The sequence below is a fragment of the Enhydra lutris genome, unplaced genomic scaffold (genome assembly GCF_002288905.1).
Source record: "Enhydra lutris kenyoni isolate GAN:26980312 unplaced genomic scaffold, ASM228890v2 scaffoldscaffold14, whole genome shotgun sequence".
NCBI lineage: Eukaryota > Metazoa > Chordata > Mammalia > Carnivora > Mustelidae > Enhydra > Enhydra lutris.
In genome coordinates, this window is record NW_019154098.1 from 15,823,520 (window position 1) to 15,844,142 (window position 20,623).

Genomic DNA, 20,623 nt, shown 5'->3' on the forward strand with positions numbered 1-20,623 from the left:
AAACCCCAACTGCTCAGGAAAGGGAGAGAAAGAAGTAAAGGTGATTGCGATTTATTCACACTTTATTTTTAGAGTAATTTTGTCTGGCTTTGTGAATTTTCATTAATTTCCACCTTCATTGTTGATGAGTTAGTCACTAACAGGATCAGATCAGAAATTATCAATTGTTTTAAATTATTTCCTCATTGTTAAATATAGATATTCAATTCTAAGTGTTTCATAATGAAGTGACTCAGGGACTGAGCGAGCCCCATCTACATGAGTCACTTGAACTGTTACAAGAGATTTATGCAAAACTCTTCGGAGGTGGGCAGGGAGGGGAGACAGAAATAAACATTTACCAAAAAGATGACTAAATTAAGGGCAAAAAGTGAATGTAAAACTTACACATTTTTCCTTCCAGTTTAGGCTGTGGGGTAGGAAAATAAATGTGAGGGAATAAGACACAAGTGACCCCTTACCATTTAATACCCAGTTTGGGTGGTTTAGGAGGGCTCATGGATTTAAATCACCCTGTAGTGGGCTTTTCTGTGGTAAGAGAGAGAGATTAAAAGTTAACAGGATGGAAAGCCAAGACCATGCCTTTATATGGCACTTTTCCCTCCCCAGTGCTTTCACATACAGTATCTCAGGGTATAATCAAGAAATTACTCAGAGATAGGAAGGGACAGATACTACTGAGTTCAGGCTGCAAACCTGTTGAAGGTCAAAGGGCTATCGAGGAGATAAGTGCTGAAGAAATCTCAATCATTCAATCCAATTAACACCAAGCAATTCACCACTGTAACACCATTTACCATTTCACACCACAAAGACGAAACACCTGAATTTCTTACCCTGGCAGAGCAATTTCATTAGTATTATAGAAAATGTGGTAGGACATATCCCAATTTCATCTATGTTCTTTTATAGGTGCTTTAAGGAATACCTTAAGAATTTCTTCTAAAAAAAACACTGTGCATTCAATGCTCCTGCTGGGGCTTTTTAAAACATGGTGTAACCACACTGTACTCATCAAATTTAATTTCTGATTTTACGAGAGGGACACTCTAAGCACACCCAGGATTTAGTCTGTTTAAAGTTCCTATTTTATATTTCATGTGACGTTTCTGGCTTCTGTTACATGTTAGGGGCTAAAATAAACCCCAAGGTGACAGAGAGTAATGTGATGGGTAGAGAGGGTTTGTTCCTCAGTACCAGTAACATTCCAAGAACCACAAACAGCTGAGGTAATGAGAAGGTGGCCGCCGAAGCACGTGAGACCCCGCGTGTCAGCTGAAGGGAAGGTCAGGGATGTATGGCGATTAATTGTGTGATGCCATCATATAAAATTATTTCTGGTTATTTTGTCCAATTTTAAGTAACAGTAACTCAGTCTTTCTAAATATCACTTTCTATCAGAAGATAATTAAATTACTTTAAGATGATATAAAGGATAGAGGCGCCTAGGTGGCTCAGTCGGTTAAGTGCCCTCCTATTCTTGGTTTCAGCTCAGGTCATGACCTCAGGGGCCTGGGATCGAGCCCCCCATAAAGCCCCTTACTCTGCAGGGAGTGTGCTTGACATTCTCTCCCTCTGCCCCTCCCACCTCCTTCTATCTAAAATAAATAAATGAATTTTTTTTTTTTTAAAGATGAAATACAGAGTAGAACAATTAGAAAGTGATCATGACAACTGACCGCATTACTCTAGCCCATGAGAAATGAACACAAGGATTTTCACTGTTTTAAAGAATGTTGTAGGGGCGCCTGGGTGGCTTAGTGAGTCGAAGCCTCTGCCTTTGGCTTGGGTCGTTATTCCAGGGTCCTGGGATCAAGCCCCGCAACGGGCTCTCTGCTCAGCAGGGAGCCTGCTTCCTCCTCTCTCTCTCTCTCTGCCTGCCTCTCTGCCTACTTGCGATCTCTGTCAAATAAATAAATAAAATCTTTTTAAAATGATAATAATGAATGTTGTAAATATGTGACATAAAAATTTTTCTTATAAAAAAAAAGCCCAGAAAGAAATGAAATTCAAAAAGCTCCAGGGGTTAAAAATCTAGTTTGGCTAACAGACATGAAAAAGTGCTAAACATCACTTGGTATCATTGAAATACAAATCAAAACCACAGTGAGATAGAACCTCACGCCAGTTAGAATGGCTGAAATTAACAAGTCAGGAAGCAACAGGTGTTGGCGAGGATGCGGAAAAAGGGGAACCCTCCTACACTGCTGGTGGGAATGCAAGTTGGTACAACCACTCTGGAAAACAGTATGAAGGTTCCTCAAAAAGCTGAATATAGAGACACCCTATGACTCAGCAATTACAACACTGGGAATTTATCCCAAAGATACAAATGTAGTGATCCAAAGGGGCATGTGCACCCCAATGTTTACAGCAGCAATGTCCACAATAGCCAAACTATGGAAAGAGCCTAGATGTCCATCAACAGATGAATGGATAAAGAAGATGTGGTACAGACACACAATGGAATACTAGGTAGCCATCAAAAAAGAGAAATCTTGTCTTTCGCAATGAAGTGGATGAAATTAGAGGGTATTATGCTAAATGAAATAAGTCAATCAGAGAAAGACAATTATCATATGATCTCACTGATATGAGGAATTTGAAAAACAAGATAGAGGATCATAGGGGAAGAGAAGAAAATATGAAACAAGATGAAACCAAAGAGGGAGACAAACTACAAGAGACTCTTAATCTCAGGAAACAAACTGAGGGTTGCTGGAGTGGAAGGGGGTGGGAGGGATGGGGTGGCTGGGTGATGGACACTGGGGAGGGTGTGTGCTATGGTGAGTGCTGTGAATTGTCCAAGACTAATGAATCACAGACCTGTACCCCTGAAGCAAACAATACATTATATGTTAATTAAAAAAAAAAAAAACAAAAAAAAACGGGTTGGCCAGGACACAAAATAATGAAAGATATAGTGCTGCCACTGGCAGAAGCTTAACGCTTTAAGAAAGAAACAGAATAAAAAGTTTCCTCACAGTGACAGGTCACTACCCATTGGCTCCACTTCAGAACAAAAGAGCTTTTCCTTACCAATACAACTGCAAACTAGCACAGGGCTTGAAAACATAAAACCCGTTTATTTATATTCTCTCCACTTACGCTCTTTCTATCCTCTCATTGTCAAGAATTTATGGGGACCACACATTTGAAATATAGCTGACAACTTGCATAGGACACATCAGAGCAATAAATCCAATGCATTTTCCTCTCCAGATAGGTTTTCAAATGGGTGCCACTAATAAAGTAAACACAAATTACTTAAAGAACGAAATGTAGCTCAAGGACTATTGCTCTGTGCCTGTAGGTATATAATTATGCTATTCATTGAACTATCTTGCTGACATCTTTGAGTGACATTTGGTTATTTAAGGACACATCAGAAGTTATTCCTGAATTACCGAAGTTTTACTCAGTTGTCTGGTTCTTAGCTCTAGTACGAATTCCCCTCATCACCACTAACTGGCATATGTGAAATATAATCTCTTTCTTGTTGCTACAAATTGTACAGACTTAGTGGTCAGGGAACTTCAAACCCAACCAGCCAAGGCCATGCTGCTTGCTGGCCTCCACACAGACCCCGTCCCCCCAATTCCACTCAACACCTCTTCGTAACACCATGAGGACTAAGCTCCCCTCAGTCTGTCCCCACCACCACGAGACCCCTTTTAAGGAGAGTGGCCCTGCCTTCAAAGAAACAATCTCTGGCCCTTCCCCAGGGTGGTTTTCTACTGTCTCATCTCCTCTCTGAATTTTAACTCAAAATTCCCTTTCAGATACTATTTAAAATTGATCAAAGGAAAGGACTTCTCCTTTACTGAATGTCCTGGGCCAGGTTATAAATTAGCACAACTATTCCAGGTGCTCTCATTTTCCATCATTACCAGACCTCCACAACCTGTAGTCTCATCCCCACTTTAAGAAGAAACTGAGGCTCAGGGCTAGAGTGGAGAAAAGCCAGAATTTAAGCAAAAGCCCCTTTCCCCTCACTCTGATTTTAAGTACGTTGCTATTGTCTCTGTCAGAGGATTTCACTGTTACTATTATCTCGTAGCTAGTTTGTAGATATATGTCCAGAGGCTTTGTAGCTTCATTAGACCAAGCATGCTACTGGCAGGAACTGAACAATCTAATTGTGAGATTAATAAAGAAGAGCTTTTGGGGCGCTTGGGTGGCTCCGTGGGTTAAGCCTCTGCCTTCAGCTCAGGTCATGATCTTAGGGTCCTGGGATCCAGCCCCGCATCGCATCAGGCTCTCTGCTCAGCAGGGAGCCTGCTCCCCACCCCTTCTCTGCCTGCCTCTCTGCCTACTTGTGATCCCTCTCTCTCTGTCAAAACAAATAAATTAAAAAATAAATAAATAAACAACTGCTTTCAACACCACACTTTGAACATGCATTCATTTCACGGTGAACCTTCTTAACATCTGGTGATCGAGTCCCCCATTCAATCTAGTTTCCTGCCTCCCTTCCACTGCCCACTAGCACCACCGCTTGGTCATTGGGAACGGCCTCAATCTCCCAACTCTAATTTTAACACTTATCAATTATGGTGAAACATTTGTTACGGAAGGAGCTAAAGTGACGATCTAAAATAAGGGCTTGATGCTATACATGGGCCAGGCTCAGTGTCAGAAATTAATAGGAGTTGGCTATATTAAAGAACACTCCCATCATTTAACTAACACAAGTAATTAGCTACCAGGACTGCCTGGGGCCACTGAGGCCCAGGAGTTCAGTGTCTGTCTGGAGCGCTCTGGTGAACCGGGCCTTTCAAAGGTCTATGCTTTTACTACCCACGTTGCTGCTGCGTTCCTCCTGCCTGTCCTGGACCCTCTTCTCTTCCTTTCCTCGAAAACATTTCCTTCCCTCCACTCTCCTGAATCAACACTCCACACAGGGGTCTTGTTTACTTCACAGACTCTGAGAGCCAGGCAATCACCGCATGTTTGTAAAAAAAACTTTTCCTTCCTCTTTTTCACCGTTGGAATAATGCTCAGTCTTTTCAGAGGCCTTTCCTGATCTGCACAGAAACATCTCCTAGGCCCATTTCAGAATTTCAGATAGGGAGCGTGACGCACTCCCCCTGTTCCCTGGATGCTGCAGAAAAGGCTGCAAACTGCAGGCCCATCCTCTGAAGCATAAACAGGTGGAGACGACAGAAGTAGTTCCCGAAGTGGGTTCTGTGGTGCACCAGTCCTTCCCCCGAAGAGATTTTCTAGTTAAAGAAGTTTAAGAAATTAGTAAATGTACTTCCTTTGGAAAATCACAATGCATAAAAGCGTATTAAAGGCTTTGGAGTCTTTAAGGAAATTCTTTTAATCAAGCATTCCCCAAACTTATTTGACCACAAAATCCTTTTTCCTATTATACTTATTCACATCCTGATTAATCGGTATTACGGAGGAAACTTTTGAAAATGCTGCACTAGAGACACATTAAGTCCCAGTAGAGTGTAAACATTTTATAATTCTGATTAAATTCCAACACTTAATACCTACAAAACACTAAGATGGATTTCTATAAACTACCCGTGAAAATCAGTCTCATGATAGCACAAGCAGAATGTTCACCTAAAAGCAGCGACAGCACTTGGTGACCGACAAGATTTAGATCTAGGTTCTTTCCTACAGAAGTAACTCAATTAGTGAAATACTGTATCCAGACCTACCTACTCTCTCTGTATAATAGACAAAATGGTACCAAACACAACTTTAATTGGGGCATAACTGCAGAAGGAGTTCTAAAGCACCAGAACAGAAAGTAATTACCAGTAATCACAGAAAGAGACACATTCTGGGCCAAGTGGCTAAAGAATGAATACCCAAAGTCAACTTTTTTTTCCCCTTGCTTAATTCCCACACCTAGGCAACACTCCTAGAGACAAAAAGGTTCATATAAGAAGCATCAGGAAACTTTTGACAAGAAAGGTGGTACAAGACCGTGCACCATCTTGTGTCAAATACGGGGAGCAGCAAAGAGGGTCTTCGTCAGTACTTTCCCAAATGGCTCCAAGAGATTTTCACTATTTCCACCAGCATCTCTCACCTCCTTGCTATTCTGCTGATAACTAATTTCTCTCATGCTCAAGAAACTTCTGTCCCCAAATTTTTTAACCCCAACTAACTTCCCCTTCTTCTCCTTTTGTCAATGACTCACAACGTGGAGTAAGTACATTTTTGTTTAGTCAGTAGATGATCGTATCTAATAAATTACATCCTCTGGCCTGAAACTTCCTTCAGATACTATAAAACATTCATTTTCTAAGTAAGAAATGCTTCCCAAATCTGGTTAAAGTAAAATGGTAACTCCCAACTTGCAAGATACCTCATATGATTTCATGTTCAAGTGGTGGATGTTAAGGTATAAGATTTACAGAAGGTAAAGCTTACCAACTGATGAAGGGTGAAGGGTGAGGAAGCAGAGGGAAGTGATATGTCAAAAAACGTTCTAAACCATGTAGTTGCATAATGACAAGGCTGAGGTAAGCTATACCTTTGACCCACCTTGTTCTTTTATTATACCTTGATTGTGTTGGTTTCAACAGTTTACCTGAGGTATATTTCTACTCTTCTAACTCTCACCACATTCGTTTGAAAGGGTAGATTAAATGTTCAGGTTAGCTTATCAAGTAAAAACCACAGTACACAGGGCTATCCATGAAGAGATTTGTAAGAAACGACACACGTAGACCAATTGAGCACCCAGTTGCTCTTATTCGGTTAATAAAAATAATCACCCTCCCCAGGTAGGGACTGTTATAAAACACTGACTTAAGAAAACAAAAACTAAATATATGGCAGAAATCCAATTTAAATGCTTTAAAAAATCTTACATAATCTAGAAGATACACATAGCGCAGAGGAAAGTAAGGAAAATACACATACTCTGATTTTCCAAAAAAATAACACACAGAAGCAATCCCTACTAAAAGAATAGTATACAGGTAAAATCTGGCAAAGATTTAAAGTTTGTTGAACTGAAATTACACAATTAAGCACCATGACAAAAAAGTAAACACCAAAGTATAATATGAATCTCACAGTGTAGGTTACTTCTGCTAATCTCTAGGACTGGACTGCTTATCAAAAAGCACCCAGGATGCATATTGTATCCCTGACTGCTAATAATGTGAGGAACTAATCTGAGCCTGTTAGGACATCTATCATTCAGCTTCATGGTGCTCATCCTTTTTCACCAGAATTAAGGTGATTGGCTGCAAGGACCATCCCCATGACAGTGGTTAGACCCTTTATCATCTCTTATTTGGAGAAACACACACCTGAAAACGGATTTGAAGATTTCCTGAACCAAACTGGTATCCACTCTCTGGTATCTGAAGCCCCAAGATGGGACTACAGGTTTAATTTTAAACAATCCCATAAGCACTAAAATACACAGTATGGAAACGCACAGCATCACCAATGTTCATTCAATAACAATTCAAGGTTTCACCTGGAGAGGCATAATCCCTGCTCAGCTAGTGAAATGGCTTGAGAAGCGGAGTACCAGTAATAAAATGATCCTTAAGTCAGCTACTGCCGTGACCTGCACTACTACTCAGTTTGGGGCACACAGTAGGCATTCCTACTGTGAATGAATGAATCACCCAACAGCCTTACATATGTTACTCAACTACTCTGCATATTTTAAACTTTCTATATATAAAAATAGGCTTTCTCTGGCCTAGTTTCCCAAATTGCCTGAAACTCTGACATTGACACAGTAAAAAGATGCCTCCACTTCAGGCAGAAGTCACAGAGACAGAGAAGTCCTATAGCATGATCCCCATGTCGAGGCTCCTTCGACTTTCCTCTTGGATTACATACCACTTCCTCAGGAAGGAGTTCCCCAACCCCCAGCAGTACCATGCCCCCTGAGTTATTAAGTCTCCTTGAATACTTTATTTTCCTTTTGTTGCACACATCACAAGTCATTAAATAAGATCTGTATGGCTCTTTGTTAAACGTTTGTCTCTCTCTCTCTAGACTCCAGACATCCTGAAGTGGTCATGTGGTCATGTGGTCATGTGGGCTTTGGTGACTGACCTAGTTCTTGCACCCAGAAGTACCTGGCACATAGGTATTTAGTAAATATTTATTCAATGAATGTTTGAAAACAAGAAGCCCCCTTTTGAGAACAATGAGAACAACAGTACCCCTTCAATACACTCAAATAATAAGAGCTTAGAAACCAGGGGAAAAAAACATTAGGTCATCAGGCGTAATGTTCAGAACATCACTGTTCTCAACATGAAACTGAGACAAGTTTTTCCCTGGCAGTCCCAGTGAGAAAAGAAGTAACTGTACCACAGGGTGTCAAAGCACTTTCATCATGTGTGTGCTTCATGACTGATAGTCTCCAAAGAGTTCAGACACATTTCTCTGTGGTTTGACATGAATATTCTAAAGACCTGTGACAGGTATATACCCATGTATTCTGAATGTTTTAATAAATGACTTAGAGACTGTGATTTTGGCGGGGGGGGTGTCAGGGATCACTGTATAATATTCCCTCTATCAACTAGCTTGGACAAAGTCTTAACTTTTTTTTTTTTTTTTTTCAGAGCACTGAAAGAAATACTGATTCTAAGTAAAATCTTCAGGCATTGTAGACTATGGTAGCTCTATTTTCTCAGAGGACAAAGAAAGGCAATCTGAGAGCTTCTGTTGGATGCCAAAGGGACTTCCCAGAGATTGCCGGTAAATGGATCCACATCTCTAAGGTTCCCAAGGAAACTTCTAAAACCTTTTCAGAGCCTTTTCTGAAGGTCTGACCTTCAGAATCTTGTGAAGGTGAAGTAGGAGAGAGACTTCTATTTAAACAATACACTCTAATGCTCCGTGATAATTAAAAAACTTTTTTTTTTTCCCATTTCTGTGACTACATGAAAATTCACCAACAGAGAAACTACAGGGTGGGTCAGAATTTTGGCAAATGTTGAAGTAATGGGAGTACTACTTGCCTTTCAGAAAGATCTTGTTCCACCTTTTTTAAGGAATATGTTTGGAAGTCTGAATTTGCAAAAACCCAGTATCTTATGTCTCCATCAAATTTTATGAAAGTCAAAGGTTTGATATATAGTATCTAATCTGATTCACATAATAATCTTCTGAAATAGGCAGGCCAAGAATTTTGTAGATGAAGAACATGAGGTTCCTAAAGGTTAAGTTTCTTGACCCAGGATAACATAGGAAATGGAAGAACCAAGAGTGGAAGAGTTTCTGATCTCTAGACCATCGCTATTCCTAAGGAACTGTACCACTCTGGCCCTTCTCAAGCTGCTCTTCATTCTTCACTCCTCGCCAAAGTAAGCAGTAAGATAGAAACGTCTGTGACTTCTATGCATGTAGAGTGCATAGTCAATGAAAAGTGCAAAATATTTCCCTCAAAATAATATCATATCCCCACTATGTCCCTACATCTGTGAATCCTAGAGTTTGAGAGAAAAAAAATTCATATTGAGTTCTTTAACTTCCAAAATCTGTTTTCTTATCTATTATGTACACTATGCTATCACATTTGCACAACATCAAAGGTAAAGACAGAAAGGCCTATCAAATAACCTCCACAGAATGTAAGTAAGGGTCAAAGCAGGACTGATCTATGTAAGAGGCCCATCTCTGATCTTGGTGGCAAACAGACTTTGTTCTATAAAGTCAGCCTTGTTCTTTTAAGTCATTGGTCTCTAACCATGGATACATATTAGAATGAGTTTTAAAAAATGGCGGTGACCCAATCCTGCTCCAGAAATGAAATCAGAATCTCATTAGAATAGGGACAGCTGGTTCTGAGGGTCAGCGGGAGCTGAAAACCTCTGGTCTAAGTGCTTTTTGTTATCCACTTTTGTATTTTCCTGTGGAAGGAATATTCACAGTCCGAGGACTAACAGCCACAGCGGTAAAAAAACATCAGACTTTTACAAGCTGAATGAGTTTACACTTCTTGGATATTAGCAGATATGCTTAACTCACAAATACTATACTTAATAACTATTAACCATTAAAAAAGAAAAAAAAATACTAAAAAAATTTTTTTAGAAAACACAGAACTCCATAAAACAATAAACATATAATTATGTAATGCCCATTTAAGTATAGCTTAAGTAATAAAACATTCTTAAAAGTTTATCTTCCACTGAATAGTAGCCAATCTTCTAAAGTATTTGATTTTTGGCATTTTTCCCATAGGTATAAGTAACAAAAGGCAAATAAAGAAATCAGAAGTACAAGATACCCTATTACACAGGTATTTGAAATCAGTTCAAAGGGGAGTTTCCACTGCTCAGAGGACAAAGGACTTCTCAGAAATAGTACTGCAATCATATTGCTCATTTCTTACTCAACCCGGTACTGCTGAAAAGGATGTTGCTATGTTCCCACCTTAACTGCCTTATGTGTTGTTTCTGTGACAGCTGGAGTCAACAAAAATAAGTGTGGCTTCTGGAAAAACTAAAATGTCAGCCTTCTTTATTTTTAAACTTGCTCTAAAACTCTCCCATATTATCTGAGCCTATGAATTTTGCAATAGCTGCATATTAGTTAAAGCTGGAGAATGAGTAACTCAGCCTGGTCTAAAGTGTATGCTGCAGTAAACATAACAATAAAAACACGTTCTGTGCAATTTTTAGCATTTCATAAAAATTCTACTCCCATTCAAAGGGGCTTCCACTAAAGATTTCAAGCCCCCCCCCCAAAAAAAATAAGGCAAGAAAATCTAAAATAGATGTAACACTCTAAATAAACCTAGGTGGCCTAGCTGGGAAACTACTTAAGATTCCTTTTCTATAAACTTCTTAATTAAGAAATTAATGGCTGCTATAGTAATGATATGGAAATATTAAAGGTTAGAGAAGAATTTTGATGATGTGTTTCTGTTTCCAGGTCACTGAGCTGTAACCAAATATTACCAGGCGAGCGGTATAAACTTACATGACTTATTGCAGACTGAACAGCCTTTACGTAATGGCTTAGTTCCCGATCCATCATGGCCAATTCGACCATTGCCTTGTCCATACTGTATTCACTACTCACTTCAGCTGTAAGAGAAAGAAAGCAAATTACTATTGTACATTTAAAATGCCACCTCTGGAAAAAGTTGCTTCCATATAACCCTGCCTAGTCAATGATCTAAACAGTTCTGTAAAAGGTACTGCATATTTTTTAAAGACCTCCTTAATACAGGCCTGCTTCATTCAAAATTCTGAGAACACACCCAGTAGAAGCAAGCTCAAAGGCTGGGGTGGAAAAAGAAAGTAGACTTAAGACTTGGGAGTTTGAAGCTGTGCCATTTAGTTGTGTGATCATAAATCAACCACTACATTTCTCTGGGCCTCTGTTTCCTTTTCAGTTTTTCCTTTTCAGTTAAATCAGCCCAGCACCACGAGGTGCACATGCACCCACAGGATTATTAAAGATCAAATAAGAAGGATTTCCATTTCCAGTACATTAGGTTACATGGACCAATTCTACTGAAAAGCAGAAAAATGCTCAGTTAATATAAAGGAAGGAAGGGGGGAAGGAAGGAAGGAAGCAAGGAAGGAAAGAAGGAAGAAAACTCCTGAAAATAAAGAGAGTTACAAGACAGAAACAACCAGGGCAACATCAAGAGAAAACAAGAAAAGCAAGACAGAGCACAGAACAACACAGTCACATACCCTGCCCCGTATCAACTGGGTCTTTACTCCTCAAAATACAGAGAAACCAAAGTAATGCCATCCTTGGTCCTCCAAGGATGCAGCAGGGCTGGTCTTGGCCACTGAGCAGAAAAGAGGTAAGAGAGAAAGAAAACAAACCTGTTTCTGAGAACCTGTGGCCATAAGCCAGCTCTCCTGGATTTGCAGCCTGGGTTCCCCTCACCTGAGTGAACCCAAGTTCTGATCTATGTGAGATGGTCTCACACTGAGTACCTCCCGGTACTCCCCTCTGAAAAAGACATTTTTTATCCTAGGCCTCTACTAATCCGTACAAATAATTATGCAGGAGAATGAGCAGATTACGGGGGGGGGGGGGGGAAATAGAACAAAATCAACAGAAAAACCTTACAAACCTTAAAAAACACAAGAAAACATGACACCAAGAGTAAGAATCGACAGAAACAGATCTACAAATGTTTCAGATATTGGAATTATCTATCAGTTAGAGTATGAAACAATTATGCTTACTACGTTTAAAAAATTAAAATACCCTTGCATAACAGGAGACTATACAGAGTGGCTAGCAGATTGGAAAAATGAAGAAATGTTCTTAAGTGCTTTTAAACTTTTTTTCAAGCTCTAAACACACAATTTAATAGATCAGGGGAAGATCAAGAACACAAAATAATACAAATTTTAATATTAAAAAAGCTGAATGAAAAGAAGGTAAAGCTGACTTAGTCACATTTGGGAATGCACACATTCAAAGATTCTCCATTCAAATACCCTAGCTCAGATGAATGTCAGGATTTCTTGTCTACTCTGTAGAACAATAGGACATATCTCAAAGTCAAGAAGTAGTATAAAATGCATTTACATTTGGCTTTTGAAAGTGATTTTCCTAGACTTTAAAATTATGCTTCAATTTTACAATAGTCAATTATAAACACATGTCAGAAAATATCTCCTGGATTAACTTGCTTCTGGTACAATGTCTCTTGGCTTATATTACCCAGACTTCAGAGACTGTGTATATATCCCAATATAAGGTTTTTTGTTTTTGAGGAGGGGGGAGGGAGCAATATTTACATAAGAAAAATTTGTATTTGCATTCCCAAAATTAAATACAACATTTTTAACAAAATCGTGCGTGAGAAAGGACTCAAGTCATATTACAAATAAAACTGTCAGTGTTGTGAAAATGTCCAAATGTTAAAAAAGGGAGACAAACTGTTCAGGTCTTGCTGATACCAACATGTATCTGCTATGTATACAGCAACTGTTTGTTCAAAATCACATTAATTACTTGATGACCAGAAAGAGAATTTTAAGCAACTTCTATCCTGATGGTTTATGACTTATACAAAGGCAGGCATTTTACTGTATTTGGTTGATCTATGGAAATTGATATAATGTTGGCAATCTCCCTCTGGAATTAAATGAGTTTATTTTTGAAAGCACATAAAAATGTGCTTTTGACATTAAAAATGCTATGAAAGAGTTGGCAAAATAAAACAAATGGTATCATGGGTCTCATTATCAAAGTCGCAAGGATGCTAGCAAGACTTGAACCCCGTGGCAATTTCAAATCACAAGGCCAAGGAGACCTGGCCTGCAAAGAAGAAAATGAATGATGGCTGGGTCAGGTTTGATGGCATGAAGCCTAAGGCAAGAATCTTTGGAAGCCATCTGTGGCTCCCTGTAGCCTCAGCGAAGGCTCCAGGGCCCAAGAATGTTGGGACATGCTGAAGGACCTAAGTGATGAATAGTGCAGCCAGAGGCAAAATGGAAAACACCAGAAAAGATCAGGAAGCTAGTCCTGAGAGGAACTGAGACCCACACACCCCACCTGGATGTGAGCCAGCTCAGATCACTTTGGCTAAAGTCAGTGTCTCGGTCCGCCGCAGAAGAGCGCTGGAGACCAGAGACCTAAGAACTAGGAGTCCTACAGCAAAAGGAATCTGGAAGAAAGGCCATGAGAACATCCCTGTTGAGTAGCAACCTTACATTTAATATTCTTTGGGTGATTCTTGCTGTTCTTCTTGTTAACCTTTATTTTCTTATTGTGATAAGAATCTCTCTTAAAACTGTGATTTCTACTCATGTTTCCGGAACACCTGGCTGCGGAAGGCCTAGGGAATCTGCGTCCTGCCCTATTAACGATTGAGGTGAGGAAAGAGCATGGTGTTGCAGGAAGAAAGGCAAAGAGGCCAAATAAACCCCGGAAGGATTCAAGAGGAACTTGGAATGAACACAGACACAGGGAGTTGGCTGTTGACTAAAAAGGGAAGGGAGGGTGGGGCGGGTGTGTAGGGACTGACCAGCCAAAGTTTCCTTGCTCCTCTACTGCCCCTATAATAATCCCACTACCAAAATTCCCCCACTCTTACAGGAAGGACTTCCTAAAAATCGACACCAAACTAAATCCTATACATCCTTCAAGGTGGGGAGCTCAAGCCCTACCCGCTTTTAAACCATGCCAGCCTAGAAAGATCTCCTCCTTTCCTTAATTTATCTTAACAACTATACTTGATACTTTGGAACTTTGAACCATAAATAATCTTGTCTTCTTATGTGCCTTTGTCTCATTTCTCCAAAGAGATTTGAACCCATTTGAGGGTGAGAAGGATGCTTTGGTGTTCTTGGGAGCTAATGAAGAATTACAGCATCTCTTCCCCTTCAATGTTCTCACATGGCATTATTTAATAAATTTGAAAATTAAACTTTCATCGAACTATAAATTGTCCAGCCTCAGATATCTATTGAATTAAAGTACAATGAAGACGTGGGATATAAACTCATTTGCCCATTGTATTTTCATGGTGACTATTCCATCAGATTAAAGCTTGTCACTAGCACGTGGGGCCAAGGGAGGGAGGGCGAAGAGAAGCAAACCAGTAATGTTAACATCCACAGAATGACAATCCCAGAGAGGAAATCACTACGGTACCAGAAAAGCCTGGCATTATAGATCAGTGCAGCTGATAAAGCATGAAAGCAGTAACAACGATGAAAAAAAAAATACATAATCATAGCTGTAGCTAATAATTAGTAAGCACTTTATTATGCGCCAAGATTATACTGAACATACCATTTACAGTAAACCTCGCAGCAACTCCTTTATCTGCACTTTACCGACAAGAAGGTGAGACACTGAGCCGCTGAAGGGACCCGCTCAGCACCACAGAGTAATGAGCGGCGCAGCAAAGCTGCCAACTCAGGCTTTCTAGCGGCCAAGTTTGCACACTTGCCCGCCTGTGTTAACAGATGCGTAACCATGAGGAGAAGGACAAGCACCTCCAACTCCTCCATGAATTTCCAGGGAACAACGGGGAACAAGGCCCCAAGCCTTATCATCTCAGCCACTTGGTGGTCCATTTCAAGTAGGACACTACGGAATGTCACTCAAATGGTCCCATAAAAGCTCTTCCAAATTCCTAACAAAGAGGAAATTGTTAAGAAAAAGAAAATGATTCTTTCCTTTTAGAAGACTACTAAATTTTCATGGTGGTGAAGAGAGCGACTTTTCACATCAGCAAGGCCAGCTGAAGGGGCTGTAAAGGCAACAAAGTCACCCACCGAATGCCAGGAGATAAAGAAATCGACTCTCGCTGCCGGGAAATCAGACTTGCATGAGGCCAAGGGCCCCAGGTGCAGCAGCCACAGAAGTGGAAGCAGTAGCAGGGATACGTTCAAGGGGAAGTCTTCGTGTTGCAGAGATACTTCTTTTTTTTTTTTTTTTTTTTTAAGATTTTATTTATTTATTTGACAGAGAGAGAGAGAGATCACAAGTAGGCAGAGCAGCAGGCAGAGGGAGAGGGAGAAGCAGGCTCTCCACTGATCAGGGAGCCCGATGTAGGGCTCGATCCCAGGACGCCAGGATCATGACCTGAGCTGAAGGCAGCCACTTAACCAACAGGGCCACCACCTAGGCGCCCTGCAGAGATACTTCTGGGTGGAGCCAGTTTCAAAACCATTCCTACAATCTATGCCTCTGACTGCCTTCCCCCGGCCAAATGGGGTCTGGGCAATCTAGGAATATTCCCATTTCTTCAATGTGCCATTCAATGAGCATTTATTATCATCAACCTGCGCCTGTATTACTCAAATGAACCTAAGTGATATACTTGAACATTCCTTTTTAAGCCAGTAACTACACAGGGAAGTCTCACGGAGAGCTCGGGGAGTCTGTGGAGCCTGTGTGACCCATCTGGTGCATTAAGTTGGAAACCGTTCCAAGAAGTTAGCACAAAAACTCGCTTCAATATATCCCCCACCCAGGCCCCAGCAAATCAAGTCCACAGGGCACAGATAATCTCTGATTTACAGTATAAAATTATAATTTTTCTGTAAGTATGCCAGTGGCAGGGCTGTCCTTCAAATCTGCGTGTCTGTGCTGAGGGATCCTGGTCAGCACCATCCCGAACACTGTGGACTGTTAATGGTACCCAAAGAACTTTTATACAAATGTTATTTATACCAGAGAGGGCCACAGAATGAAACCCATTTTTAAAAGATGGTTTCTGTTTCACTTTTCTTTTTCCTGTTCAGTGGCAAACCTTAGAAGAATGACAGTCTCTGAAGGACGACTTCTTTTTAGACTGAAGTGCTCTGACATTTCTAGAGTATACAGAGTGTCTGAATGGATGCAGTTGGCCTGCATATGGTTTTCCTAAAGTCAAACAAACCTATAATTATGCAATCTAAGCAGCCACGCTAGTCATTAGACACGTCATCTGTTACTCAATGTCAAAACGCACTAACAGCAATGTTCTATTACTATTCCCTGTTTGAAGTATTGAAAAAGGCATTAAAGTTACATGATCTGTACAACACTAAGCCAAAATGGGTGATTTTGTGTTGCAATCACTTCAACTTAAAACAAAATTCATGAGGCTTCAATGAGAGAAAGGTGACGGCAGGAACAAGTTATAGAAGCAAAATAGTAGCAATCAATGCCGGTGTCTCAAATATGAAAGACCGGGGGCAAAATGAGGCCAACAAAGAGGTTTGGGGGAAAAAAAAAATGGAAGGGAGATGACAAACTAGCTACTTCTACCTGTAGACTTGTGTGAGACAAATGCCCAGTCCTCCATTTATAACCAAAAGATACAAGTAATACGCCTGAAGCAACATGGTGATTCGTAAGCAGCACAGCATGGACTCATGAGAGTTCGTCATTCAGGTTGAGTTCCAAGACTGTCTAGGGTCTCTTCACATCTTATTTGCTCAATACAATGCCATTTTCGGCCAATGGTTAAAAATGAGAGAGCAGAAGATTCTTTATCTTGGCTTCTCCACGTCCAAGTGGGCATGGTCAGTAGACCTATCAAGCTCTTGTTCCAGACCAGCGACCAGTTTGGCAAGAAGGGAGGGGGAACTATTCTAAATAAGGCTCCTCCCTAGCCATGGCTGCCTAGAGCTGCAGCCTAAGGCATAGGCACTAGAGAGGAATAAAGTCTCTTCCCTAAGGCCCAGTTCTGGGGTTTGGGAAATACAGCTGAAACAGGGCCAAGCACATGTAGTACCTACAGCCAAGCAAGTTCTCTTAGCAACCCCTCAGGTCCTAAGTAGAACTGCCTTCAATGAAACAGACATGAAACAGAGGACATTTTCCCTGCTCTTTCCCCTAGCATGTCTATACACATCTCGGTACCACCTCTCCACACTACCAGATGTCGTTTTGCTTTGCTCTGCTGTTCTCTATGATCTCAGCCACAGATCCCGTTCCAGAATCCTCCCTAATCTCCAGAATAGGACCAAATGCTTCATGTCTTATAGGTCCATAAAACTTCTCTACCTTTACAACGAGGACACATGTGAATGTGTGTGTGTGTTAGGGGGGCACGCCCTTAGGATAAATTTCATCCACTTATCCCTTCCAATTTCATTCCTGATTCAATTACATAGTTTTGTCCCTGGCCAAGTTGTTTCCTGAAATTTTGTCCTAAACAAATAAACACTGCAGAATCTGGTGTTCTTTATTCTACAAAGTCAAATACGGGCATGTCTGAAGAGTAACAATACCAATTACATATAGTTGATTAAATTCAACTCCACACATTTGATCAATAACATGCTGGACTAAGACAAAGCAGTCATTTAGTGTTCTTCTGGGGTTGCTGACTCCAATTCAACATGAATCACACATCCAGAAGGATCTGATAAATATCCAGGCCATAAAGTACATATGTCCATTTTGGCAAGGAGCAGGGAAGAAACCCCATCAGAAAATTGCCTGATTGGATTTTAAATTTCCTAGAACAGATGGGATGTGGAATAGAGAGATTTTACTTCCTGAAACAGACAAATCTCTTCCTAATTTCTTCTGAGATTCTTCTATATTTTGTAAGCAAGAAATTTCATCTTTCAGGATGAACTCAAACAAATGACCGTACAAATCATCTTCCCCTCCCTCTACAAAAAAAAAAAGAACAAAAAAATCCCCTTCCTCTCTTAAAATACAGCTCCAACTATCCCTAGCAACATATACCTACATACACACCTACCTCCGTGAGTGGGTGTGTGTGTGTTTTTCCTGGCAGCCTAGTATTAAGCAATCATTATATATTCATCAGGAGTCAAATTTAATGACTTACTCACTGCTTGAGCAATATTTAATAGAAACTTATTACTTCTCACTACACTGTACTTTAGCCATAATTATTCCTCCCCACAGATAGTAGTGTGGAGGAAAAGTAAAAACCAAATCCACATTCTGTAACTGCCTCCCACCAGAAATAATAGTGAAGAGTAGAACAGGGTATGGTACAAACCGCTACGCAACTATAAATGCAGCGAAATGGGAGAAATCTTCAAGAAATCTTCAAGGACCTTTATAATCCTCTTTACTCATCTATATAATTTTCTTGTCAATTATATAGAAGAGGAAAGTTGTATAATACAGGAACTCAAAAAGCCAGCTCCGGAGTCAGACTATATTCATATCTAGGCTCTACTACTTGCTAGCTATGTAGTCTTTGGTCAGTCACTGTGTTAGAGTTTCCTCTTCTGTGGAATGGGTACAGTAACAGTATTTAACTCATAAAGCCAAGACAAGAACTAAATGAGAAAACACAGACAAAATCAGCACAGCACTTGCCCACAGAAAACTATTCTGCAAATGTCATTAGCCTAAATGCTAGAAGCATTTTACCCTTAGAACCAAAAGGTATCAAGTGAGGATCACCTCTTTAACTCTCTCAGCTGTTTTTTCTAACTTGAGACCAAAGCACTAACTTGAGCTCACAAAACTGCAAGGCTCAGTGAGAAGCTCTGGAAACTTCCCCCCACCAACTCATGTCCAGAAACCCATTCACCTAGAACATGCTTAAGTACTTACTACATGCCAGGTGGAGGGAAAAAATGCCATCAAGCAAGGAGCAGCTACTCCCGCCCTCAGAAGGTAGGAAAGGTCTAACAGGTGAGGGGATAAATGTGTCATCTATCTTGAAAGATGAGTAGCTGTACCCCAGACTGCAGGAGAGGCTGAACAAATGCTCTCCCTGCTTCTCCACAGAGGCTGATTTCGAGTTTAAATTCTCAAACAAAAACACAGGGAATGAGAAAAGGGGAGAAAGATACAGATTAAAAAAAAAGCACAAATCTTCACTGAGTACTGATAACGTGCCAAACACTTTGAACACACTACTCATTCTATCCTTCGTTACAACAATGTGAATTAGGTGTTATTACAAGTAATTCAATAAGGAAACTGATACTCCTAGAGGTTGAATCATTTGCCCCATATCACACAGTCAATACATGGTGACGTTAAGAATTGACCTCAGGGGGCACGTGGGTGGCTCAGTGGATTAAGCCGCTGCCTTCAGCTCAGGTCATGATCTCAGGGTCCTGGGATCGAGTCCCACATCGGGCTCTCTGCTCAGCAGGGTGCCTGCTTCCCTCTCTCTCTCTCTCTGCCTGCCTCTCCATCTACTTGTGATCTCTCTCTCTGTCAAATAAATAAATAAATAAAATCTTAAAAAAAAAAAAAAAAAAAGAATTGACCTCAGGTCTAACTTTAAAGTTAGCATGGAAGGCACATGTTATAAGGGTCTGAACTACTACACCAAGTAAATAATCCACTCATGCAAAAGTCACAGGGTAATAAATGATCAGTTCTCTAGATAAAGGAATTCTTCTAAACATTACCTTCTTGTGAGAGAAAGAGAGAAAGTAAAATCAACTTACACAGTTCTACCTCAGAGTAATGGAGACCAGCTTTCATTACATAGATAGGTATTTCCTTTGAACATTGTAGTTAATATTCCATAAATCACCACGGTAAAGGTAAAACAGTGTTTGAAATAAATTCTATTAAAGATTAGGTTCATAAAATCATAGACGTGGTCTCTGGATAAAATCTAGTCTCCACTAGGCATCAAAAGCACCAGGAATCCCAGGCAATGGGTAGCTACCATTTTAAAACATACCCACAGAGCCGCCAGGGTGGCTCAGTGGTTGAGTGTCGGCCTTCGGCTCAGGTCATACATGATCCCAGGGTTCTCGGATCGAATCCAGCCTCAGGCTCCCTGCTTGGCGGGAGTCTGCTTCTCCCCCCTGCCACACCCCCTCTCAAAAATACATAAATAAACAAACAAACAAAATAAATAAAGCATGGGATTGAGAATTAAGCACACAGCTGAAAAATTCAAATAGTATAATAATGCGGTGTCTCCAATCCCCAAACTCCCTCCCAGAAGCAACCACTGCAATGAGGTTCTCATTCCATGGAAATATTCCATGTATAAGGTACCCTCTTTTATTTTCTTTAAAGATTTTATTTATTTATTTGAGAGAGAGAGAAGCATGAAAGGAAAGAAGGTCAAAGGGAGAAGCAGCTCCGTGGGGACATGGAGCTGGGAGCCCGATGTGGGACTCAATCCCGGGACTCCGGGATCATGACCTGAGCCAAAGGCAGTCACTTAACCAATTGAGACACCCAGGCACCCAAGGCACCCTCTTTTTAAAAGGACAACAGA

At 40.5% G+C, this 20,623-nt stretch overlaps 1 protein-coding gene across 2 annotated transcripts in view; it reads right to left on the reverse strand.

Moving 5' to 3' along the window:
• Positions 1-20,623, reverse strand: part of LOC111146535 (NSE2/MMS21 homolog, SMC5-SMC6 complex SUMO ligase) — a 226,278-nt gene that overhangs the window by 177,725 nt on the left and 27,930 nt on the right. For both annotated transcript variants that reach the window (XM_022502106.1, XM_022502107.1), the window contains exon 3: positions 10,936-11,042. In XM_022502106.1, the coding sequence (XP_022357814.1) occupies positions 10,936-11,042 (107 nt within the window). The remainder of the gene's footprint in view (positions 1-10,935; positions 11,043-20,623) is intronic.